Raw genomic sequence first — 27,014 nt, 5'->3', positions numbered from 1 at the left:
TTATTATAATGTGACACTTTAATGCTACTAAGTGCTACGTGTGTTTATAGTGAGCTGAGGCTTGCAAACAGAGTGAACTTTACCTGATTTTCCACTTCAACATACTCTGTAAGCTGCTGTGCCATCTGCATGACTGTAAATACAGATCCAGATGTATTAAGCTCTGATTTCTTCCTGCCTTTAACCCTTGTGTGTGTGTTTGTGTGATTATGTTCATCTTTGTAAAGAGGAAGCTTTTCCTTCTGCTGCCACACAGCAGGTCCATCTGCTCTACAGCAAACATCAGAGGTGTGTGTGTGTGAGTGTGTGTGTGTGTGTGTGCGTGCGTGTGTGTGTGTGTGTGTGTGTGTGTGTGCGTGTGTGTGTGTGTGAACAGCATTTCATTTAAATGAATGAATTTATGAAAACAATAGTTCTGAACATAATTTGAGCGCTCCATTTAATAAACAAAAAATATATAAATACATTTAAAACATTTTGCAAATATCTATAATATATATTTCGTTATGAGAACAGTGATCCTGAATATCATTTGAGCACTTAATTTTATGAATCAAATATAAATAAATACATATATTAAATTAAATATAATTCTAATTTAGATATTTAATTATATATTTTTGATTAGAGTATGACATTTCAAACATTTTAAAAATATATATATATAAAATATATTTGTTTTATGAGAACAATGGTTCTAAACATTTAAAATAAATCAGTAAATCAATTTCAAACATTTTGCAAATACATAAATATAACGTATATTTAATTATGTTATGAGAACAATTGTTCTGAACATAATTTGAGCATTTAATTTTAATTAGATTATAAAATTTCGAACATGGCAAATGAATAACAAATAAATACATAATAATGAGATATCTCTCTTTATAACCTATTGAAATTTCAAACATTTTGCAAATAAGCAAATAAATAAATTTATTATTTAAAATCCGCTGAGTAAAGCGGTTCATAGATAAATAACCCGCCACATCTGTTTTGATTGGATGGGCGGAGTAAAGAATCCGCCCTGCTGTCTCTGATTGGCTCGAAAGCGCACATGCACTTGAGGGAGGCGTGTCTCTCGTATCTGTTGCTCCGCCCCGTTTCCTCCCGCAGATTATACTGGAGCTCTGGCTTCTCTGACGCTCAGATTTGAGGAAAACACAGAAAATATGGAATAAGATGTTTTTTGAAGCAAAACAGGTAAGTTTCTGCGTTGTTGTGTAAATTTGTGGTGAATCTGTTGGATTTAGTAGTTTTAAACCGCTACTTAAATTGAACGCGAGCGCAGGATGTTATTAATCGCGCCACAGGAGTTTTAAAAGCCTTTTAAACTGCGTCCGTTAAACCGTCAGACGAACAAACTCCTCCGTTTCACAGAAAAACACCAACATTTGACAGAAACGCGAGTCGGAGTCGTTTGGGAAGCTGTCCCGATAGTTTCAGGAGGAAACGGTGAAGATGCTGGAGAGTAAATGAGGTAATCTCTGAGGGGATTTGGGCTTTAAAGCTCATGTCTGACCATCTGCCCTCAGAAAACTGCCTTTAAATTAGCCAAAACCACTCAAAAGAGTGACTTGAGAGAAAACCACTCAAAAGAGTGACTATAGCACATAAACATCACATAACATTATGATTTTTAATATGACAAAACAGGTTTCAGTTCAGTTTGGGTTGGACAGGAACTTTTTCTCAATAGAAAGTATATAAAATGTTCCGAATCCCACATGAAAAAATACTACAGTGTTTTTTTTAAACCATACTATAGTAAAGTACTTTTGTGGTAATTCTATAGTTGCTGCAATATATCAACTATAATAATATAAACAAATTACTTGTACAATATACATCTATAGGGTATATTATACTACAATACACTACAGTTTACTGTAGTAAAAACTAAATTATTACAGTTTATCAGTTCACTACAGTATGCTGCAGCATTCATTAAGAAAGTGTTGTAAATACCATAATATATACAGTATAATACACTTTACTATAGTGCTTCAAAAACACTATAGTATTTTTCATGTTGGTTTGAATCTTTAATTTGTCAATTTAAGTCTAAAGTCACACATTTATTAGATATTATAAATAACAATGTACACCTAAATTTAAAATTATTGTAAATCTAAGTCTTGATCCAAATATGTATTAGTTATTAGTCTAAATGACATTAACCATATATCTAAATCTATAATACAAATGGTAAATCTAAGTCTTGAGCCACACTTTTATTAGTTATTATTAGTGTAAATTTAATTTACACTAATAAATGCGTGGCTCAAGACTTAGATTTATTGATAATATTCAAGATAATTAACGTGCATCTAAATCTTTAATATTATCAGTAAATCAGTTATTATCAGTAAAGTCTTGAGTGATATACATTTTATCTAATAAATAATAATTAACTAATAAATATATGTAAATCTTTAATAAACAGTAAATCTAAGTCCTGAACCACACATTTATTAGTTATTTGTGTAATTTACGTCAAACTTACATCTAAATTACATAAAACGCACATCTAGATTTTTAATATAAACAGTAAATCTAAGTCTAGAGTCAGAATTTTGTTAATTATTAGTGCCAATTATATAGGCTAAAATGTACAGCTAAATCTTTAATATTACGAGTAAATCAGTGAGTCAGACATTTATTAGTTTTTAGTGTAAATACACTCCGGAGATTTCACAGTGGGCTCATGGCAAGCATTATATGATTATTAATAGTATTTTCTCCCTCATATATTGGCCTTTCTCTCTGAAATATGCATCTTCTGCATGTTTGGCCTGCTGTTTTCCTCCTGTTTATCATATGTTTCTCTCTCTCTCTCTCTCTCTCTCTCTCTCTCTCTCTCTCTCTCTCTCTCTCTCTTTCCCTCTCTCTCTCTCTCTCTCTCTCTCTCTCTCTATCTCTCTTTCCCTCTCTCTCTCTCTCTCTCGCTGTCTCTCTCTCTATATCTCTCTCTCTCTCTCTCTCTCTCTCTCTCTCTCTCCCTCTCTCTCTCTCTCTCGCTGTCTCTCGGCCCACTCTAGCATTCCTGGAACACTTGTAGAGTTTCTGTTGGTTCTCTGATCTCGGCACAGAGCGAGAGAAAGACCGAATCGACGGGGTCGGAGAGAAACTCCCCCTGAATTCCACATCATGAATGTCATTTGGAAAATAAGCTGGGGTCCGAGTCATAGTTTATCCCTAACCCTCACCCTAACTAACCCTGACCATAACTAACCCTAACGCTGGTGTTAAAGGGAAAGTTTTCCCAGAAAATGACAAATCTGTTGTCATGTACTGTTTTAAACCTTTATGACTTATTTTCCTCTGCTGAATGCAAAAGACATTTTGAAGAATGTTTCCAACCAAATCATTTGACTTCCATTTTCTGTTGTATGGAGAAAAAAAAAAAAAAAAAAATATATATATATATATATAATGTAAAACGGATACATTTCTGAAAATATCTTCTGTTGAAGTGTATAGGGATCTGAGCTCAATAGCTCAATTCAAGTGTGTATCCCAAAATTCTTCAGTATATGAAAAGAGTGGTCAAACGGGTTTGAAATAATGTCAGAGTGTGTAATTTATAGCATTTATTTGTTCTTTATTTAATTTTCTGGTATTAACTCTTCTTCAAAAATTTGCAAAGCATCTTAAAAATACAGCACTTCATACCAAACATGTTTAAAAACACGAAATGTGGGCAGTGAATAAAAAAACATGATCTAGAGATGCGTTTTTAAGAGTTGAACTACATTCGACTCAAGCATTGCATTTTTAGAATGCATTGTTATGCATGAGAAGCTGCAAAAGATGCAAGATGTGAGCATCAAACATGTCCATCTAGTGCATATTTACATTAAAAAAGCAGCAAAATCGAATGCAAAAACACTTTCTGTAATAAAAGATGTTTTCGCATTCAAAAATGCAAGATGCAGGGCAATGTAATGAAAAAAAAAAGTCCTGAGTTCAAAATGTAATTTCGTAATGCACTGCTTAAGTTATTTTATCGTGCATTGTCATGCACAAGACTTTGCATCAATTGCATGACGCTCAGCAGTCAAACACATCAATCTAGTGCATGTTTACACAGAAAAAACAATGAGAAAGCTGCGCAGTGGAATGCAAAAACACGCTCGGTGTGAACGGCCCCTTATGGTACAGCTAGCATGTTTACACAGACCGACAGTTAAAATATAGCGCTGACCGACAGCAAGATCATGTCTGGTGTGAGTGGCCTTGAGACTGTGTTTATAGAGTAGAGTAACTACCACTGTATGCCAGTGCGAGTTAAAAGAGATGGAAACAGCAGAGACAGTTCTGGGCTCTGGACAGGAAGCAAGAGGCTGCTTTATGTCAAAGGTGCCGAGTATTTTTACTGAGAGCGTGAGAGCCGTTACAGATACACTTCTTCACTTCTTAAAGGAATATTCCACCCAAAAATTAAAATGTACTGGAAGTGTACAACATCTTCAGGCCATCCAAGATGTAGATGAATTTGTTTCTTCATCAGATTTGGAGAAATGTAGCATTCCATCACATGAAACCACCTCAAGTTTGCTCTGTTTAGTCATTGACTGACTAGGCAGCAGTCCGTTCTCTAGTGTTTTGAGGTGCAGGAAACACTACAGACCAGAGAACGGCTCTGACTGAAGTGTTCCTGGAAAATAGCAGGACAGAAGAACATTCCCAAAGTGTTTACTATATCTCAGAGTCCCGTAAAATCTATCATAGCACAGGCGAGAGGATGTGGGTCTGTCTGGATCTGTGTTCTAGTGTTTCTCTAAACACTGTGATAGTGTGTTAAAGTACAACATGACAACAGCCGTTCATCTGTGTGTGTCAGGTGTAGTGGTGTGTCATGCACTGGATTCATACTGTGTGTTTATTATTTGACTTAAATTCAAAGTCAAAAGAAATGTCAGAATTATTTCATGAATGGTGGGAACAAAATAGCCCCTCTGATGAGTCTCACTTAAATGATTCTAAAACGATAATTAAACAGCAGTTTAATGGTGTTTTAGTGTCATTGAGCTTTATTTGACAATAGGCGAGAGTGGACTTATGGTAAAGCTAGAAGCTTTACAGTCTGTTAAACTAATACAGAAAATGCTGAAGGAATGCTTGCTGTAAATTGCAGGAGCGCTGGGACTTTTGTCTTCCAGCAGGACAATGACCTGAAACATTAGCAAAAGTTAGACTGGAAGCCAGAGAGGTTGATGTCCTGGAGCTCTGAGCGCCGTCCAGAGCATCTGTAGAGGATTTCAGAAACGCTCGTTTGTCAAATGTTCTCATCCAACTTGACAGAATTTTGCCAAGAAGAATGGGCAAGAACTCGAGTGTGAAGATGTGCACTGCTGAACCTGAAGAAATCACAGCTGCAGTAACAGAAAAAACTGAAACAATGTGTAAAATAGGCACTAAATGCTAGCTCTTTATCTATTGTTATTGCAATCATTATTATCTCTGTGTTCATCAGTCCTGCCGCTTTGACTTTGTCTTGGTGCTCTTAAATGTGGTATTTTTGGTTGTTTTGATCTGGCTGTGACTGTGTTTAGTGGCTGGAAACACATTTCACATTTGAACAGCTATGAATTATTGTTCTGTAGAGACAGTTTTCACTCAGAAATTGCTAGCAAATTTAGCTAAATTTGAAATGGCAAATAACACACTTGTTTTTTTTACAATTTCTTTTTTTTTTTTGCATTGTATAGATAGTAAATATTGAGATGGTTCCTCTGTAATTTCACTCTAGCTGTCAGATGCTTTGTCTATCTTTTTTTTGCAATAATGCTTGCTTTGATATTTTGTCATCTGCATAATTGGCTCTCTGCGCTTCATTAATGTCCTGAACATTACAGTTAATTACAGGCCTGTAATGCAGTTTAACAAAGGGGGAATTCAGGAAGTCAAGTGCTTTAGCTTCTAGTATATAAACGTTTTAATTCAATAAGCCTGTACATAAAAAATCCAGATTATACCCCCAACTCATGTGTCCTGCTTCATCTGCCTAATGGAAGATTAGCTCTGATTAGCCATTAATTAGCTAAAGTGTCTCCCACCGACACACACACAAAGCTTCTTGTCAGATTAGCTTCAGGTTGGATCAGTTTTTAAATGTCAGATTACATCAGATTGCTATGGGATCATTTATTATTTGCTCTTTGTCCATTCAAATCTTATAATCATGCGCTTTGATTTCTGCCACACTAAAGTATTTTTCAGTTACCCATAACGCACTCCAGGGATTTTAGTCTCTGAGCTTTTACAAAGAGTTATTTGATGGTGTGATGGTTTACATCAGGTAGATGAGAAGCAGGGACATGTAAAGTTGATGTTTATTTCATTGTAGCTCTGTCTTTGTGTGTTTAATCCTGCTGGATTGTCGGAGCGTATCGCGGTACCCATTAGTGTAGATAAATACAGCAACTCTTGTTGACACTAATGTTAGTCTGACCTTAATCTTAACTCTACACACATATAAAAATAAAAAGTTGATCCCAGAATTACAGTCCAAACTGAAGCTTGCTCTTGGGTTTAACAAAACCAGACCAAGACCAGTCAACCTCAAATATGTGTTAATTAAATCATTGTAATTTACTGTGTGTTTTTGATGTGAGTTTTTGACTGTTGAAATCTGTTGTGTTCTTGTAATGTGATGCACATTTACAGAGTTCATTTAGGGCACTTCAGATAATCTAGATTAACCTTTAGACCAGGCGTCTTCAACAGGGAGAGTTAAAGGAAAAATTCAGACTTTGTTTCGTCGTCAGGTTTGGAGAAATGTAGTGTTTGTAAGAAACAAATCCATCATTAAGATGTTGCTTCCAGCTAAAATACGAGTCCTCCATCCATAATATTGCCTAAGATTGGTATAATATGGAAAGAAAATTGCATAGTTCTTACTGCTTTCAATAAATAGTTTTTAAAGACATTCTAATGTCACTTTTAAATTGTTGAAAAATAGGCATTTTTTAAAACCAAATATATTTAAACCAATCATAAAAATAAATACTAGATTTTAATAAGCATCCAATGAGAAATGCCTTAAAATCACATCAGCCAGACTACAATATCTAACTCACAATAACTCGAAAAATATAATCTCAGTGACTTTATCTGTCTGTAACTTTTATGTCCTATGCAGATGACTGATAGGACATGGCGTTACTCTGTTGTCATGGCGATGGCCTCTTTAGCCTGGCTCCTCCCAGTCATCGTTACTGCCACACCCTTCCCCAGCGATCTGCAGCCAATCAGTGTGGTGCATCTGGAAGGTGAGTCACATGACTGACGGGATCTCAGTGAGTAGGTGTGTTGGGCTTGAAGCGGTGCTGTGCAGACCGATCGGTGCTTGACATCGAAGTACCACAAAAGCTATAGAGACCGAGCGCATTTAAGCCACGCCCACACTGGGGGGGACAATCTAACACTCCATTGACTTTGTATTGCGGGAAGCTGCCTCCGTGTCATTTCTGACTTATAACAAAAAACAGAACAATGCCTAAAAGCTGCTGTGTGACAAGATTTACAGCAAACATGCTAAAAAACCCAGAACTAAATTTTTATAAGCTGTTGACCCAAAAAAATGGGCATTTAAGGACACAAAATAGAGCGCAACGTGTAATATTTCATTCATTTTGGATAATTTCTCCAACAAAAGGAAGATAAGAAAGTATGCTTTCGAATCACTCTCGCGGTACTTTGATGTCATCGGTCTTTTAGTCTTTAGTCGGCTTTAAGTCGTCCCCAATCACTGACCACATTCTGTCCTCCTTACCAATAGATTTTCTGCAAAACTTCAGGATTTTTGGTTTAATGGCTTTTGAAGGCATATTATGCAAAACTTTACCAAGATGTCCAAACTCATTCAAATCTTAAAAAAAATATATTTGTTTTATTTTACTTTAGTTGGTTGAAAGTGTTGTCAGCAAGTGATCCCTGGTGTTTTAAAATCTGTTCATATTTAAAAAGTCATGTAGTGTATTCCATAGGGATGTAACGATTAACCGCGAGCCTGTTGAAAATCGATTCATATATGTGACGATTCAAATCGGTTGAGATGCTAAACAAATCACGATTCAATTAGAGGTAGGAGTTTATATGAATTTATGTCTGAGGGGAATTTACTGTCTTTAGAAAAGTTTAGATGGGATTTTTTCTTTTCATTTTGCCTCTGAACGATACATATTAAAGTTCATAAGTGCAGCGCTGCTTTGTTTACAGCGGAAACCAAGGAAACTCTTAAAGCGCCACCTGCTGGCAGAGACTGGATCTGCATCTCATTCAGCTCGTCTTTGGTGTCATTTCATACTGATTTTTTTATGTATACTGTAGTTTCTCAACTAAAGTCAGACCATTCTGTTTTTGCTTCAAATTTCAAAATGATACAGTCTCTAATGTAGATTAAAAACTGCTCATGTTGCATGTATGCAGCATCTTTGTTTGGATCGTGATTAAAATGCAGCGGTTGCCTCTAATTTTAAATGGAAAGAGCACAGACAAAGCCTTATTTTGTTTATCTGAAGAGATTTCTTTTATTTGTTACTTATTTATTTGATTTGGAGCTTGTTTTAAAATTTCAATTTAGTTTTGTTATTTATATTTACATTATATTTACATTTAGTTATTTAGCAGATGCTTTTATCCAAAGCGACTTACAAATGATGACAATAGAAGCAATCAAAACCAACAAAAGAGCAATAATATGCAAGTGCTATATTAGTATATTATTATAGTGTTGTATTTAAATTTCACACAGAAACGTGCTGCATTTTGTCCAAGCAATAATAAAATGACACATTTAATTTATAATCTGTCTTAAATTTCATTTTGAATTAAAAAAAAAATAATCATGAATCGAATCATGAGTCGTTACATCCCTATAATTCCAGCCAGTGTTATTTTAGCAAAATTTAGATTCTATTATAGTTTTTTAATATATTTTGATGTAATTCATTTATTAATGTATTTATTAATATATAAATTTTTCATTTTATTTAGAAGGTTTTTTGGGGGGGGGGTTCAAGTTTTTTTTGTTTTGTTTGTTTATATAGTTTTTACTCATTTTTGTTTCAGTTTAAATTGTAGTTATTTTAGTGCATTGTTAAACTAAATGAAAATGAGAAATGTTTCCTTTGGTGCATGGTTATTATAGTTAACAAAAACTAAAACCATAAAACACATTTTTTGTTACTTAATTGTTAACTGAAAAAAAAAAAATTAAAAACCTAAACTTATTTTAATTCAACTTGTTCCCAAGGCAAATGTATCCCAAAAAAAATAATAATAATTTAAATAAAAACTGAATATATAAACTACAATACTATTTCAATGATACTAAAATAACACCACCTTGGCAGCTAGCTGAGATAAAATAAGTTTAAGAGTTTTTAGAGATGCACCGATTGCAATTTTCTCGGCTGATTCTGATTTCGGGTTTTATTTGTAAGTGTTACCTGCCGATACCGATTTTTGTTGATTGCCATTTTCTTTCTAAAAACTATAATTGACAGCATATACAAACAAAAATCTATACTTTTTTAATGTAAAAAAATTAAATAAATACATTTACATAATAAAAAATTATTAAACATTACTATTCCCCCAATCTAACAACTCAAAATAAAGTGCTCTGTGACTAGAAAAGCGGTATAAATAATTAACTGAAAAGGAGTTGCTGTATATAACAAAACAGATGTAATTTCCCACTGTTTCTTAAATTGTAATTTTTTCACTATTAAATGTCATCTTTCACCATTCAAATGAAATCAGGATCAACAAACTCCATCTTTCCACTGCAGAGGAAACACAGAAGCTGCATTAGATGTATTTACAGACTGTTTGATGAAGCTGAGCTGCCATAAATGCATTTACACTGCAAACTTCAAATGGATAAAGACTTTTATAAGATTAATGTTTTAAATATTTTAAAAAAACAAATAAGAAATGTAGGAAAAAATGCAATGATAGTTTTAAATATGAAACCAAACTAGTAGATGGCGGCAAATGACTGTTTGAATGAGTGAGTCACTGATTCATCAGATTTGTTCAAACGTGGATTCATTCAGTAACCAAACACTGCTGTGTTGCTCGGAGACATAAAACCGTTCTGCTGTGGCTTTGATTGAATTATTTTCATCAGCGAAATTGAGCAAAAACAGTCAATATTGTGTCTTAAAACTTAATTGTAACTTTTTGTTTATTAAACTACTATTGTATAAAATCACATTGCAATTGTGTTGAAACATTTTGTTCGTGCAAAGTTGCGTACCTAAATCATATATTATACTTTTTTTTTTTTTACTAGTACAGTATGCATGCACCTGTAACTTTCTGTGTGTGCTGTTGCGCTCATTAGTATTGATTTCTGCGCAAATCTCTCTCACACACTCACTCAGGCTGTGCAATCCTCATCTGACACGACATAAATACATTAATCGAAGTGTGTAACTGTGACGTCAAAACAGACCGTCTCAGAATAGGCAGACTGACCAAAATCAGCTAATTCCGGTCCCTGGCCGGTCGATCGGTGCATCTCTAGTGTTTTTATATTTAATGGTTTTAGTTTTGGTTTTCAGTAGTTTCTTGATTCCAGTCTTTACCTATAAACAACCAACGATCTATTCAATGCATCACATAAATCTGCTTGTATTTTATAAATGATGGTTTTATCTGCTCTGTTTCTTGTGCTCCACAGATTCACAGCGATATCCCAGTTTTCAGGGTCTCAGGTTTAATAATGACACGGAGCGTCTGGGTCTGGACTATCAGCGGATGATCCGGATCCAGCATATGCTGTACATCGCTGCCAGGTCATTCAGTCACTTCACACGCATCCGAGATCACTGAAGATCATATGGCTGGATTGGATGGATTTTAAAGAAATGTCATTCTATTAGACATTGATATATTTTAGTCACATGTATAAATGAACTGGAAACAGCTGAAATCATGAAAACAATTTGACTTTTTCTTGTGTTTTTCTTCTGTTTAGAGACCATGTATTTGTTGTCAATCTCACTACTACAGTCGATAAAATCATCCCACAGCAGGTAAAACACACAGGTGTAACTGATGCAGAAGACATGCATGATTATTACTATAATAACAATAATAATACAGCTATTAAACCTTTATTTTTTTAAAGGACATATCTCAGCTTCAATGTTTTAATTTTAATAATAAACCTGTTATTGAAAGGAGTTTTTAAATTAAATGAATTTGTATTAAATTAGATTTTATTACATTTTAAAAGATTAATTAAATTGTCAATATTTTATGCCTTCATTTGATTACTACTGTTTTTGGTAATCAATTTGTATTAAAATTAAAACAGACAACACAGAATTTCTGGGAGAAAAAAGTAAAAAATATGTTACAATTATATGAATTTGGTTAATTAGACATGCTTGTTGAATATTACTATTTAATTAAACCATTCATTATTCTGAATTCTGAAAAAATAAAACAAAAAAACACAGAATAGGAAATAGGGGAAAAATGGATTTCATAGAGCCCTAAATGTATTAATACGTTGTTGTTAAATTGTGTAATTTTCATGATTTCAATTAATCATCGATGATATATGATGACTAAAATTTAAATCAACGATTAAAACGTAGTCCAGAAAAATTAAAACATAAAAAATAAAAGAATAAAATGGATTTCATAGAGCCCTAAAAATTTAATATATATATATATATATATATATATATATATATATATATATATATATATACATATATATATACACGTTTCATGATTTCAATTAATTTTTTTGGTTGTTATTTATTTTTTTATTGAACAATTACATTTAATTTAACCATTAAAACAGAATCTAGAAAAATGTAAAAAATAAAAGAACAGAAGTTGGGGAAAAAGATTACTCTGATTTCATCTGTCACACACACGAGGTCTGTTGGTGATCTGTGTTTTCAGATACTGACGTGGAGATCTACAGACGTGTCAAAGTGCACCGTGAGAGGGAGAAACAGCGTAAGTATCAGAGCAGATCTGAGATCAGATGAAGAACGTCTGATACGACACAGATGGACCAAAGATGTCTCTTCAGTGCTACTGATGGAAAACTGTCAGCTGATGAGAAGATGATGTTCTGCCATGAACTTTCAGAGACATTCAGCAGATGTTTACACCTTATATTAACTTCCTTCTCTTATGTTTTCCTTTGACCATTTATGATTGGTTTTCATTTGTCAACAAGTGAGCGAATGACAAAACATTCTGAACCCTGTAGTTAGTTCTGTCCATTTGACCGTCACCTGAGGTGGATGTTAGTTTTTTTTCACCTGCTTACACACATTTTCAAAACTGCCTCTTTTTTCAGAACTTTACCCACAAATCCAAGAATTGCACACATATAATACAAAATGCCTCACATCTCTTGCATTTAAAATGTCACAAACACATCTCAAAAGCAAAACACCTTTGCCATAATATTAATTCCTGCTAGATTTTTGTGTTACATAAACAATTGTGTGTTGTGTTTTACAAAAAGTGTTTTATGAAATTGAAAACTGAATCAAAGGCTGAGAATTAGTGTATGGTTTTGCAGATTTGGTGTGTGCTTCTGCTGTTTGAGTGACAGATTTCAGAAATTGTGTGACAAGGAAAGATTTAGTGTGTAAGCAGTTGAAAAAAACTGAAATGGCAGATCTAAACAGGGTCTCTTTAATGCTTCAGTTTGACATTAAAACATTTATCTTCTGTTTTTCAGGATGAATGCTATAATTACATCAAGGTTCTTGTGCCTCGTAACGACGAGACTCTGTTTGCATGTGGAACGAATGCGCTGAACCCGGCCTGCAGAAACTACAGAGTGAGTGACAGACAGATTTGAGCTGGATCGGCACCCTCACATTCATCCCGGAGTTTCTCACGCTGTTGTTTGTGTGGTTTATGCTCAGTTGAGTTCACTGGAGCAGGTCGGTCAGGAGCTGCTGGGTCAGGCCCGATGTCCATTCGAGTCTCGCCAGTCCAACGTAGGAGTGTTTGCAGGTGAGATGCTGAAACACACCACGATTAATGTAGTTAACTAAAACTAAAAGCATTACCGGCATTATAAATGCCTCATTCATACTTTCATTCATTCATTAATGGTATTTGAAATAAAATTAAACGAAATAAAATAAAAAAAAACCTTAAACTTCAAATTTCATTTAGTTGCCAAGGTAGCATTTCTCATTTTCTGTTTAACTTGATGTGCTAAAATAAGTCAAATTTAAATAAAATAAAAACTAATATAGACATTTAAAAAAAAGAATAATATGAATCTAAAAATACAACAAAATTACTAAAACTATTTAAACAACAGTGATTATTAATAATAATAATAATAATATTATCAAATGTATTTAATAAAACATTTTATTTGACAGTAAATAGTAATATATTTTTGTTTATTACAATTTAAATAATAAATTATTATTTTGTATAGTCATATTGAATATTAGTACAGTTTTACTATTGTTCTGTGAAATAAGACAATAATAATGATAAATATTATTAGTGCTACTATTATTATTATTAATAATATTGTTTATAAATTATTATTAAATTATTTTACAGTAAATGGTAATATTTCTTTATTGCTTTAATTTTATAATTTAAATGATCAAATAAAACTGTATTTTGATAATTAATTATTAATATTATTGTGTTTGTATTCTTAGTATTTAGTATTTGTTTTGTCCTTCGCTGATCACAGACCTCTTATTGACTGGTTGAATTGCTCTTGACCTGCAGCCTTAAATATCAACCAGACACCACAGTTTGATTCACTCTCTCATTGATGCTTTTTTTTGTCTCTGTATTGCAGGTGGTCATTTCTATTCGGCCACAATGACAGACTTCCAGGCGAGTGACGCTGTGATCTACAGGAGTTTGGGTGGAGAGGGGCGGCCCGTCCTTCGAACCGTCAAATACGACTCCAAATGGCTCAGAGGTTCGTGTTTATATCAACGAGTCCTCAGATCATGTGTGGTGTTGAGGAGAGTGTGCTGCTGCTAAAATAAAAAAAATTATATATATTTTTTTATATAATGTTTATTTTCTCAAGTAACGAAATTTTTTTTTTTAATGGTTTAAGTTTTAGTTAACAATAATAACCTATATAATGTAACTAATATTAATGTAACCAGCTATAAGGGTACATTTTTTATAAACTGAGATTTCTACATAATCTGAAAGCTGAATAAAATAAATAATCTTTCCATTGATGTATGGTTTGTTAGGAGAGGACAATATTTGTCTGAGATACAACTATTTGAAAATCTGGAATCTGAGGGAGCAAAAAAATCTAAATATTGAGAAAATCTCCTTTAAAGTTGTTCAAATGAAGTTCTTAGCAATGCATATTACTAATCAAAACGTTTTGATATATTTATGGTAGGAAATTTACTAAATATCTTCATGGAACCTGATCTTTACTTAATATCCTAATGATTTTTAGCATAATGTATAATTTTGATCATACAATGTATTGTTGGCTATTGCTACAAATATACCTGTGCTACTCATGACTGCTTTTGTGCTGCAGGGTCACATATAACCTAATAATGATCTTTACTATATGATGCTCTGTTGATTTTCAACATGATAGCAGCCTTTTATAATAGATTTATTTATTCTGTTATATCTTATTTTTAACCTCTTTCTTGCCATCAAGGTAGCTGGAATTGCATTATATTCCAAACAAAAGTATTTTTGTATATTTCATAATTTAAAAAAAGAAAACAAAAACATATCTCATCCGTGTTTTGTCTCTACAGAGCCTCACTTCCTGCATGCTGTCGAATACGGCAACTATGTGTATTTCTTCTTCAGTGAGATCGCAGTGGAGCACACCGGCGCTGGGAAGGTAAATGATGAGTGTGTGAGAAGATTTAGACATCTGATCTGTTATAAAATGAGATGTAAACACAGGCAAACAGCACTTCCTGAATCAGTTAGTCATTGCTCCTCACTCCTGGTCGTGTAGGTGGTGTATTCTCGCGTGGCGCGCGTGTGTAAGAATGACAGCGGCGGCTCCACTCGGGTGTTGGATCGCCATTGGACGTCGTTTCTGAAGGCGCGCCTGAACTGCTCTGTTCCTGGAGACACGTTCTTCTACTTCGACGTGCTGCAGTCGCTCACCAACGTGCTGCAGATCAACCAGCGGCCCGCTGTGGTCGGAGTCTTCACCACACAGATCAACAGGTACACAGTCACCACGAGGGTTCGGTACCCGACTCCGTACTTTTAAGGGTACCGACCGAAATGCGTTGGTACTACCGAGTACCCGTTCACATTAAATTAATCAGTAGGGGATGTAACGAAAAACTGCGAGCCGGTTGAAAATCGATTCATATATGTGACGATTCAGATCGGTTGAGATGCTAAACAAATCGTGATACAGTTGGAGTTTATATGAATGTATCTCTGAGGGGAACTGACTGTCTTTAGAAAGTATTAGTATTCCTATTAAAGTAGTGTTCATAAGTGCAGCTCTGCTTCGTTTACAGCGGTTCATAGGCGCCACCTGCTGGCAGAGAGTGAAACAGCTCGTCTGCTGTTTCCTTCAGATGTGTTTTATGTAGTCTACAAAAGTCAGACCATTCTGTTTTTGCTTCAGATTTTAAAATTATAGTCTAATGTAGATTAAAACCTGCTCGTGCTGCATGTATGCTTCATCTTTGTTTGGATAATGATTCAAATGCAGTGGTTGCCACTAATTTTAAATGGAAAGAGCACAGGCAAGGCCTTATGCTGTGTACACTAAAAGATTTTTAAAAATCTTATAAGATCTTCAAAATGTGAGAGACCACAAACATGAGGGGAAAAAATCCTAGATTTAACCGTTTTGCTCCTATAGTGTGTGGTGTCCTCGGGGTCCCCCCACACACACATCAGGATTTTTGATCGTAAATATTCAACATGTTAAATATTTACGATTTGCGATCGGGGCGCCTCCAATGTCCTTCCGAGCAGATTCAGTCACTCTTAACATACTTCACACCACAGGAAAATCTGATAAGATGATCTTTAGAACCACCAAGATAATCGGGACATTACCTAGGATTGTCGGAAGGGGAGAAATCGGCCCAAAATCAGCCCGATTATCTTGTGATGTGTAACCAGCATTGATTTGTTTATATGAAGAGATTTATTTTATTTGTGTAACTTGCTTGCTTTGATTTGAGGTTTGTTTTAAAATTTCAGTTTAGTTTTGTTATATTTCAGTTTCACAAAGAAACGTGAAACTATCAGTAGCCTAATAAAAGGGCACCTTTTCATTTACTGTATTATGTCTTCAATCTCATTTTGCTAAAAAAAATTGTGAGAAAATCGATTTCTGAAATCAAAATCGTGAATCGTTTCATCCCTATCAATCAGTGCCAAATTTCGGTAGCTGAGAACACATCTGGGCGTTACAGAGAGAAAGAGAGAGAGAGAGACCTACCCCTGCAACTCGTTCAAACACAACACACAGGTCAAACCCAAATGTTCTGAAGTGTGGTTACATTTCTAGGGCCGTATGGTTTCCGTGAAACAGACAGGATTGTGGAGTCCATTCATAAAGACAGAATTTACTCTATAGCATGGAATGCCATGGAATTCATACATTTTTGGATGAATCAATCAAAAGCAAATCATAATACAGTTATTATTAAAACTGTTTTAATGGAATATTCACACAATTTTTCTTCCATGCATTCATTTTAACAGTAAATCTCTGTTTGCCAGAAAAGAAAAGGGTTTAATTTTCCTTTGATTAAAAATAAATAAATGTTTAATGCCTACATTTGAATATCAGAAAAATTTAAACGCACAAGTATTTCTGAAAGAAAAAGATTGTAGGGCCCTATTGTTCAAAATGTTGAAATTGAGAGTTTTGGACTTTTTTCACTGAAATAAATGTTTTTGTTATTACACGGAGAGTAAAGTACTGAATTTCAGGTACTGATAGCGGTACTGTGCCGGTTCAAATGTGAACGGTACCCAACCGTAGTCACCACACACACCGCACCGCACTGCGTGTTTGATCAGTCTGTGTCTGTGTGTCCCAGCATTCCTGGCTCAGCGGTGTGCGGGTTTTATTTGGATGACATTGAGCGAGTGTTTAATGCGAAGTTTAAGGAGCAGAAGAACAGTGATTCAATGTGGACGACGGTGCCTGAGGAACACGTGCCCAAACCGCGGTAAAGCACACACACACTCAATCACTCACTCTCACACAATTTAACCTCAATTTAGTCCCCAACAGGATATATAAACCTGTACACACACACACACGCACTCACTCACTCACTTACTCTCACACACGCTCACACACTCTGAGAAATAAGTGGTGCTCATGTGACAAACATTTAAGTTGGAAAGAAACAGGGTGAATCTCACCAAAACTGTCAGGAACATACTTGCACAAAATCAGAGAAAAGCAATTAAGGAATTACATTTTTCATAAAGAAAATAACCATTAAAATATTTAGCATTATTATTATTTCATTACAATTAAACACAACAACCTTATGACAATTTCCTCCCCAATCCTCATTATTGAGGATTATCCCCGTCATAAAAAAAAAAAAAATGAATTAAGGTGTTCATACATTTTTCATATAATAATGGAGAGTTAAGCACACTATAACAATGGAGAGTTAAGCACACTATAACAATGAACACTGGAGTAATGATGCAGAAAATTCAGCTTTGATCACAGGAAGAAATTACATTTTACTGTATTTCACATAGAAAACTGCTGTTTTAAATTATAATATTTTACAGTATTATTGTTTTTACTCTCTTAATTGAACAAATAAGTCAATTGTGTGTGTGTGTGTGTGTATATATATATATATATATATATATAGAGCGAGAGAGAGAGCAAAATTACATGCATTTTTTTTATTTTGGGGTTAAATATGATCCTGTTTTAGTGAGATTTATCCAGCATGAATAAAGATACAAACCCACCAAAGCATCTGTGTTTAATTCCTTGAAATAAAATAAACATGAACTGAAATAAAATAAAATAAAATGTTCAAATAAAAAATTCAACTTAGTTTGTTTCAGCTAGTTTCCAAGATTTAAATAACCTAAACTAAATAAACTAAAAGTTGATGAAACTGTACTGTACTGTTGATAAGTATACTTCTAGATGAATAAATAAATGACAAAAACACAACACAACATAATTACTAATGCTCTGGTGTGTGTATGTTTGTGTTCAGTCCAGGTTCATGTGCAGGTGAAGGTTCAGCTTCCTCATTCTCGTCCTCTGTTCAGTTTCCAGACTCTGTGCTTTCATTTATTAAGACGCATCCACTGATGGACGAGTCTGTGCCATCAATCAACAGCCAACCGCTGATCACCAGCACCGCCAGCAGGTACCACACACACACACTCACTCACATACACTCTCTCACACACACTCTCACCCACACACACTCACACAAATACACTCTCTCACACATACTCTCTCACACACACACACACACACACACACACTCACTCTCACACACACACACAAACACACACTCACACAAATATACTCTCACACACACGTTTGTTTTTGTGAATTGTAGGGACTCTCCATAGGTGTTTCTGCATTTTTACTTTCTCAAAAAAAACTCACTCTGTATGATTTATAAGCGTTTTGAAAAGTGTGGACATGGGGCAATGTCCTCATAAGTCACCTTCACCTTGTAATACCTATGTTATACCTGTGTCATTATACAAATGTATAATGTCCTCATTTGTCACAAAAACACACACACACGCACACACACACGCACACACGTTTGTTTGACTCTGAATCATACTGATGTCTTTGTTCTGTGCAGGTATAAGCTGAGTCAGATTGTAGTGGATACGGCGGCTGGGCCTCATAAGAACCGCAGCGTTGTGTTTCTGGGCTCTGAAGACGGACGGGTCCTAAAGATCCTGACCAACACTCAAGCCAACAGCTCACTCAGCTCCAGACTGCTGGAGGACATCCACGTCTTCAACCCCACACAGTGAGCTTCACACCAGAGTGTGTGTGTGTGTGTGTGTGTGTGTGTGTCTTCAACCCCACACAGTGAGCGTCAGCCCAGCACCGCTCCTGACTTTCCATCATAAAGCTGTTCTTGTATAAAGCTTACCGTCTTGTTCCAGGTGTACTGGAGAGCGCACTGTGTTGGGTCTGGAGCTGGATAAGGAGCATCACTCTCTGTTTGTGGCGTTTTCCAGCTGCATTATCAGAGTTCCTCTCAGCCGCTGCGCTCGACACAACACCTGCAAGAGGTGAGACATTCACACGCCAATCCGCAAGCTGAATATAATGTCTAAACGTACTTCATTTAAACATACTTGCATACTAAAAGTCGAAAAGTAACAACACAACTAATTATAACAGGATTACTGAAAACAATAGATTCCCTTACATTACTTTATTATGAAATACATTTTATTAGATTTTTCTCCCAAAATAATAATAATAATTTTTTTTCCCCTGCGTTTTTTGTTAAAATTTTCCTGGATTCCATTTTAATGATTAAATTAAAATATTAATTTTTTTTTAGTAATAAAAAGTATCTGATTGCAATTATGCAACTCGTACAATTTTACAACAAATTATTAAATGTCTAACAAAAATCTATTTTTGGGGCACACAAAAAAATGTGTGCTTTTCTGGATTTCATTTTAATGGTTTGGTTACATTTTTAATAATCAAAAAGCATGTTTAATCAATTGAGCCTTAACAGTTTAATAAAAAAAATTTATAAAAAAAATCAGTAATAAGGCCTTGTTTATTTTTCAGAAAATCTATGATGTCTGTTTTAATTTTTCTGGATTCATTTTTGGTTAAATTAAATTTTAGTTATCATAAACCGTGTCTAATTAATTGATGATATGAAACCTATACAATTTATTTTGTGATTAAATACAATTTTGATGTCAAAAAACAGTGGTTTACTGTAATAATTAAAACATGGAAGAAAAATTGTTCATAAAAAGTACATTTTAGAGTTGTACATTTTACTAGTCTTTGACTTAACTGGTTCATAAGAGTCATTGGTTCATGATTCAGAATAGATGTAATGTTGTGTTTTTTTGTGTGTGCAATTAACAGAAAGACTTGCTGTGTTTATTCTCTTTGTATTATTTCACATAATAGTCTTGTATCTCATCACATTCACTTGAGACAGCAAACTCATTACTCAACTAAAACCGTATGTCTTCCGAAGCTCATTGTCTATCATTATTCACTGTATTGCTCCACAGACGCTGTCTCCACACGCATGACCCATACTGCATCTGGCTGCGGACGGGACGCTGTGCTGACGTGGCTCCAGGGTTCAAGTAAGAGTAACATCACTTTCTACCACATGGAGCTTGAATGAGCCCAAACTAAACTTCCTGTCTGTGTTTTTATGGTGTGTGTGCAAACAGGGCGGGGTTTGAGCAGGACATTGACGGTGACCAATCACATTCATTTGACACATGCACGGGTAAGTGAGTCGCTGTCATATTACAGCAGCGATGCTTCACTTCTGAGCTAGATGCTGTCATAATATCTTATTTTAATCTCAGATAAATTGATCTAGGAAGTATAAGAGAGAATTTTGGCGCTGTTGTTTGATTAAAGTTTCTCATTTAACGTAAGAGGAACGGAGTTTGATTTCATGCTGCTTTTATGAGTGACTTGATGTAACAGACCTGTTAAAAACAAATGTAATACTAATGAACTAATATCTCTTCTGTATTTGTATATGTTCAGATGTGGTTTCAGCAGCAGGAAGTGATGTGAAGTCAGCTGTGGATTCAGCCTCTGGTCAGTGTCACACATTATGATCTGATCAAGGTTTTTTTTTATTTTTTTTTATTTAACCTTTAGACAAATGTTTAAAAAATCTAAAAAAATGTACATTTAATTTTTGAGTATCTCAGTTGCTCCATCAGGCTTTTATGGCTCATATAGTGAGAATATGGAAAACAGCTCAAAATATGAATTTGCTGCAGATGCTGATATTTATATGATGAAATTCTGCTGCTTGTAATGTAAATCGATGACATATTTCTAACAGTGCAGCAGATACTGACATAAAATGATCTAAATATCAGTGGTCGCTCTTTATCTCCAATAATATCTTAGTAAGATGAGATTGAAATGATCCAAACATATAATGCAACGCAATCCAATGCTGATTGAGAGATGAAGAAATAAATGCTCCTCAGAAGATCCTGATGATCAGATTTGAGACGCACTGATTTTCTAGAAAATGATTGATGGAGAATCAAGTAAAGCTGAGCTGCTTCAGTCCAGTAAGAGTTCATCTGGAGATATGACTGCAGTTATTCTGACGCTTACTTGATAAAATCAGTCCAGATTTGACAGCAGAAAGACACTGAAGCTGCAGCTGAAGCTGGACGTTTGTACAACTACATTAAAAGCTTTTACTGGATAAAAAACTAAAAATCAATCAGACGACAGAAGACATGAGGAGATTGTGTGTGACAGGATAAACAGCAAAGTTTGATTATGTAGATCAAAAACAACACAAAGATGCAGAGTAAACCACTTTTTTTTTTTTTTTTGTATCGTAATTTTGGTGTGACATGTTTTTACATTGATTGCTAAAACATTTGCATTGCAATTAAAACAATGCAAAATTTAAAAAGTGCAACCCAGCATAAGAATTTATCCAAAGGAACCCACAATTTTTATTAATTAGACAACTACATTAGGATTAGGAACAAAAGAATTGTAATTGACAACTAAATATGAAATGACAGTAAAGAATAAAATCAATCTGTTCCTGTAGGTGCGTAAGTGCATCGAGGACAAAAGCTCAAGATTCAAGATTTTTAAAAAGCTGCTTTAAACACAAAGGATTCTCACAACAAATGTCGATTTAGTTTAGTTAATAGAGCTTAATAAAGAAAATCTATTTATGACATTATTTTTGACAGCATCCTTATTTTACAGCATTTTTACACAAGTGCCTAATGCTTTTAACAGTACTGTAGCTTTGCAGGAGGTTTCTTGAAGCGTCTCGGAGACACAGTTCTTCTAGTCTGTTTCAGTTTGTTCTGTTTCTTCATGTCATTCCAGACAGACTGATGATGATCAGATCTGGGCCTGTATTCACCAAACATCTTCAGGCTAGACGTAGCTCATAACTTTAGGAGAAAATCTTAAAAATAATGGGTGTCAGTCCTAAATTAGGACTCCTACATTCTTGCTCTAAGAGTGTTTCACAAAGTGTTTTAGCTCTAAAACTAGCTCCTAAATCTGTGAAATGTTAGGAGTAGAGAAGAGGAGTCCTAAGCCACTAACACCAAGCCACAAATGATCCTGAAATAGCTGTTCCCAGCAATCTGCCTCAGAACGTAAACATTTTTACAAACATGATGATAATGTGCTTTTATAAAGGTATCGCCTTTGTTTTGGAGGTTATCCCAACTCCAGATTTTCCTTTGATTATATGCTTGTTCTTGTGTCCAGTTTGGTTTTCTTTTACATTTGCATCTATTACTATCAGCCATGATTATTCTACTCTGTTAATTATATATATATATTATATTGTTTAATTAGTGACACTTAGCCTTCATTTTAAAATCTTTACTTGAATGTGGCAATTAACATTTTTATTTTTAAACCTTTATTTGAATATGGCAACATAACGTTGCGCTCTACAATATTTCTATGAATAAATCTCTGACGGAGACTATCAGCCAATCACTTTGTGCATAGTTAATAAGCATGCTGATATCATCCATAGCAACGAGGTCAACCCCGCCCCCTTATTCTGATTTTAAGACTTCTCTCTATTCCTTAGTAAAGTTGGTCTCAGCAGCGTTGTGAATAGGTTTTAAGAGAAAACTCTTAGCTAAAAACTTTTACTGCTATTTAGGAGAACTCTTAGTAGTACGATAAAATGTTTTGTGAATACGGGCCCAGATCTCTGTGTGGAGCACTGGCTGCTGTCAGACAAAAATCTCACTGGATTATTTTTATTAACTAAATGAATGTATGGAAATGAAAACTGAATTTCCTACCGACACACTACAGCAAAAGATAGAAATAACTGACCTAAAACCATTTTTTACTGGTGAAAATACTAATGTTCTAATAATTTTGGCCTCTACTGTAATTCTGAACGAGAGTAAAGAATATAATCCGTCTGTCCCTGTAGGTGTGAAGCAGCTCCCTGATGCGGCGGGTCTCAGCGACGGCTTTCACTTCACTCTTCTGGGCGCGTGTGTGTTGGTGGCGTTCGTATTGGGTGCCATCGTGTCGGGTTTGCTGATGTCCTGTTACTGCGGTCAGAGATCCCACCAATCACAGGAGCCCGAGACGCCGCTTCAACACGCGCTCTCGCTCAACAGCCTCGCCAAACTCAACTGCCTCATAGACACCAGACCGGACAAGAACGACCTCACGTCCTCTCAGATATACAGCTCCGGACCGCCCTGCCACCAGCTGCCCACTAAACCACACGCGACTGAGGAGGAAGAGTTCGCCTCGAACCTGCCCACCCCGGATTCAACGCCAGAACTGCCAATAAAGAACTTAAAGGCTCTAAACAGCCAATGGGAGAGAAGCCACACCCACAGCTCCACCCTGCAGGTGTTTTCCACCAATCAGACGCTTCCCAACAAACACGACGATGATGCATTTAAACCAGACATCGCCATTAAGACTCCATCCTTATTCCCGGGCGACTCAGGGTTATTGCACATGCCAACATCCTATTACAGCTGCCTAAAAGAGACGCCAGAAACCTCAACGTTTCAGCAGATTCCGCTACAAACGCTTCCTGAGCGCCAGATCCTTATAAAAATAGACAACAGAGTCACGACCGCTCGCCAGCACAGCTTCAACCAGAAGTCAACACACTCGGGAAACATCTACGAGCTTCAGAGGCCGCTGATCGCGGGCGGCTCGTGTCTGACGCGACAGCATAGCTACAGCGAGCCTCCGCTCCTCCAGCGGGCGGCCATCATCAGACGCACCGCATCACTCAAACCACAGATCCCGCCCAAACCCACAAACATACCCGCCAAAACACTACACCTGCCCTCGCACGCCAAACACAGCTACTGACCTCTGACACCACCAACACACCAAAGGTCAGAGGTCAAAGACACAGCAGGTTTGGAATTGAATACTAGCATACTGATCACTGCACCGTACTGTATATAGCAAACACTTTATACTATCATGTTGCATGTTTAATTCAGCATTTGCGTCCAGTTGACTTTCAAATAAAAATGTTATTTTGCATTTCTAAGCAAAATATTCTTGTTTTCTGTTTTAAATTTTGCTTGTTCTAAGCAAAAACTTTCTGAAAACGAGACAATTTTTACTTGTCTAGAAAATCCTTCTTGATTTAAGAATTTTTAGATATCATGGCTGGAAAAAAGACGAAAAAATCTAAGAAAAGCATTTTTTGCAGTGAAAGATGATCTTCTTTTTTCTATTGGCTTCTGAAATATTTCAGAAAATAAGCTCTGTGACCAACAACATTTTTAGCATACTGATTACTGCCCGGTATATTAGGTATATGGGAAACGTGATGTTATTTTGTTTCATGTTTAATTCAGCATTTGACATCTAAGTATCTTTCAAAAAACAAACAAACGCTATTTTACAATTTTAACACTATTTTTGTTCCCTCGCCAAAAGCTCAACAAATATAATTTTGCATTGCCTTTTAGATTAGAGACCAGTTTTGTCTTTAAAACAATCTGTAAAACAAAAAAAAAAGAGAATTTTTAAGAAATGTTTTGGGAATACTAATTTTACAAATTATATTGCTTATTTATTTTTGCATATTCGTTATTCGAAATTTAATTTTCCATTGATTTTGGGACAAACATTTTGGGGATTTAAGAAAAGTATGAGGATATTCTAACTTATTATTTACAAAGACTTTTCAGTTCAAATTCTTAAGTTTTGTCTTTCAAAAAATCTTAAGGAAAAGGATTAAGAACATACAAAATTCTTAAATTCCTCAAACGTTTTGTGTTTTTAACACAATTCTGGTTTCCTCATCAAAATCTTGACAAATAGGATTTTTCTTAAAATAAGCTCTATGACCAGCACACCTTGGCTTACTAATTACTGCACAGTATATGCTGTATATAGCAAACATGAGCTCATTGTGTTGCATGTTTAATTATTCAGCATGTGGCATCCAATTAACTTTAAAATAAAACGGTTATTTTGCATTAATGCAGTTTTGGTTCCATTGAAGAAGTCTTGACAAATAGGACTTGGAGGTTATCCTAATTTTAAGGAATGCCAACTAATTTCTTGAAAGTCGAATCAAATGCATAGCATTGTGAGATACAGTATTCCATATTGATATTTCACAGATACAGATCATTCACATACTGCGTCCAGTAAACATACTGCAGGAGTAGTATGAATAGTATGCTAGTATCTCTTCTGAACACGTGTCAGAACATTAATGCAGTTGAGTGTGTGTGTGTTTTCATTGAAAGGAGCGTGAGGAGGAAACGACACGAGCCGGACTGAACTCTTATCACCAGTGAACTCTCCACAGCATCACATCAGACTGACATTAACACAGCTGCTCATGTGTTTAACTGCATTAATGAGATATGTGTTTGCATTGATTTGTGCCTTACATGAGAGAGACCTGAGGTCAGAGGTGATGACACGAACTCATAAGCCATCGAGGTCATCTGCTGGAGTGGCGTTCCCATTCATCTCAATGGAAGTTGATTGGCTGAAGCAGGACCTTCTGGAGAGCACCGCTTCATGAACAATTTCACAGACAGGTTTCATTGAGTTGTAAATGTCATGTGACCGATCAATCTATGTTTGAAATCTCTGCAGAAGACAGAAAAATGTCTCTATTGCTTTTGAGAGCCTTTGAAAATATTGGTGACTGGTGAAGTATTTACTTTAATTATATATTCACAATTTGCTTGCAAAGAACACATTGCATCAGAAAATATTTTCTGAATTATTTTGGGGCCTGCAGCAAATATGAGCAACAGGATGTGATGTCATGTATATTTTAATGAACTATGCATAATGATGAATAATAAAAGCTGTGCTCTCACACAGCGGGAATTGCTGAAGGGTTTAGTCTTTATGCAAAACAGCCTAAATGAGACTCCATGTTTGATTTTTAGATCACTTACTATGGAAGTCTGTTTAAAGCAAAATAAAACAAAAAAGGTAATTTTGACTTTATATCTCGCAGTTCTTAATTGCTAGAAACAAAAGTACAAGATATGCTTTTCTCTTACAATTCTGAGTTTATATCTAGCCATTCAGATTTTTTCATTTAAATTTTGAGTTGACATCTAAAAAGGTAATTGAGACATTTTATCTCAATTCTGTTTTTAATCCTGCCACAGATTTAAAAAAAAAAAAAAAAAAGGTAATTGCATTGTTTTGTTTCCACAATTTTTTTTCTCACAGTTTGGAATTTATCTCTCGAAGTTGCAAGGAAAAGTCTGAATTATATAGAAATATAAACCTGGAACTGTGAAAAACAATCAGAATTGTGAGATAAAAATGTCCTTTTTTTCTTAATTTTGTAGCAGAAAGAAGCTTTCATACATTTAGATCCTCTGCTCATCAGACTTTTTACTGGCTAAAATCACAGGTCAGAGGTAAAAAAAAGTCAATTTCACATTTGTGTACCTGCAGTCCTGCATTTGTGTGTGTGTGTGTGTGTGTGTGTGTGAATGTAAAAGAACGGAAGTGAATGGAACTGTGACACACCCCTCCTCCTCTGACAGTAGCTCCGCCCACCTGACCAACGGAGGCTGTGATTGGTGCAGCCTGAGGGTTTGTATCAGTTTTAAGAGCACTATATTCTGAGAGACGACTATGAATTTGTGAGTTTCTCAGGAGATTGTTATTCTGTGTAATCTGAATGAAATCACTGATCATTAATAATAAACTGGCACAGTTAAAACGCTCTTGTTGTGCACTTCTTATATGATGCTACTGTACAAAATACCATGTCACTGTGTGTTTT

General features: G+C 35.2%; 1 protein-coding gene across 1 annotated transcript; it reads left to right on the top strand.

Moving 5' to 3' along the window:
- Positions 1 to 1,108: 1,108 nt before the first annotated feature.
- Positions 1,109 to 26,953, top strand: sema6ca (sema domain, transmembrane domain (TM), and cytoplasmic domain, (semaphorin) 6Ca). The gene is made up of 18 exons (XM_079381548.1): positions 1,109 to 1,206; positions 7,151 to 7,280; positions 10,703 to 10,817; positions 11,000 to 11,057; positions 11,944 to 12,000; positions 12,740 to 12,841; positions 12,930 to 13,020; positions 13,841 to 13,966; positions 14,793 to 14,881; positions 15,002 to 15,219; positions 17,070 to 17,201; positions 18,234 to 18,389; positions 18,846 to 19,019; positions 19,159 to 19,287; positions 20,269 to 20,346; positions 20,437 to 20,495; positions 20,765 to 20,818; positions 23,184 to 26,953. The coding sequence occupies exons 1-18, from the start codon at positions 1,186 to 1,188 to the stop codon at positions 24,092 to 24,094; spliced, it is 2,700 nt and encodes an 899-aa protein (XP_079237674.1). The 5' UTR covers positions 1,109 to 1,185; the 3' UTR covers positions 24,095 to 26,953.
- Positions 26,954 to 27,014: the final 61 nt, after the last annotated feature.

This window comes from Barbus barbus (assembly GCF_936440315.1).
Source record: "Barbus barbus genome assembly, chromosome: 27".
Classification (NCBI taxonomy): Eukaryota; Metazoa; Chordata; class Actinopteri; order Cypriniformes; family Cyprinidae; genus Barbus; species Barbus barbus.
The sequence above is the reverse complement of the archived record's forward strand: the minus strand, read 5'-3'. Positions and strand labels throughout refer to the sequence as shown.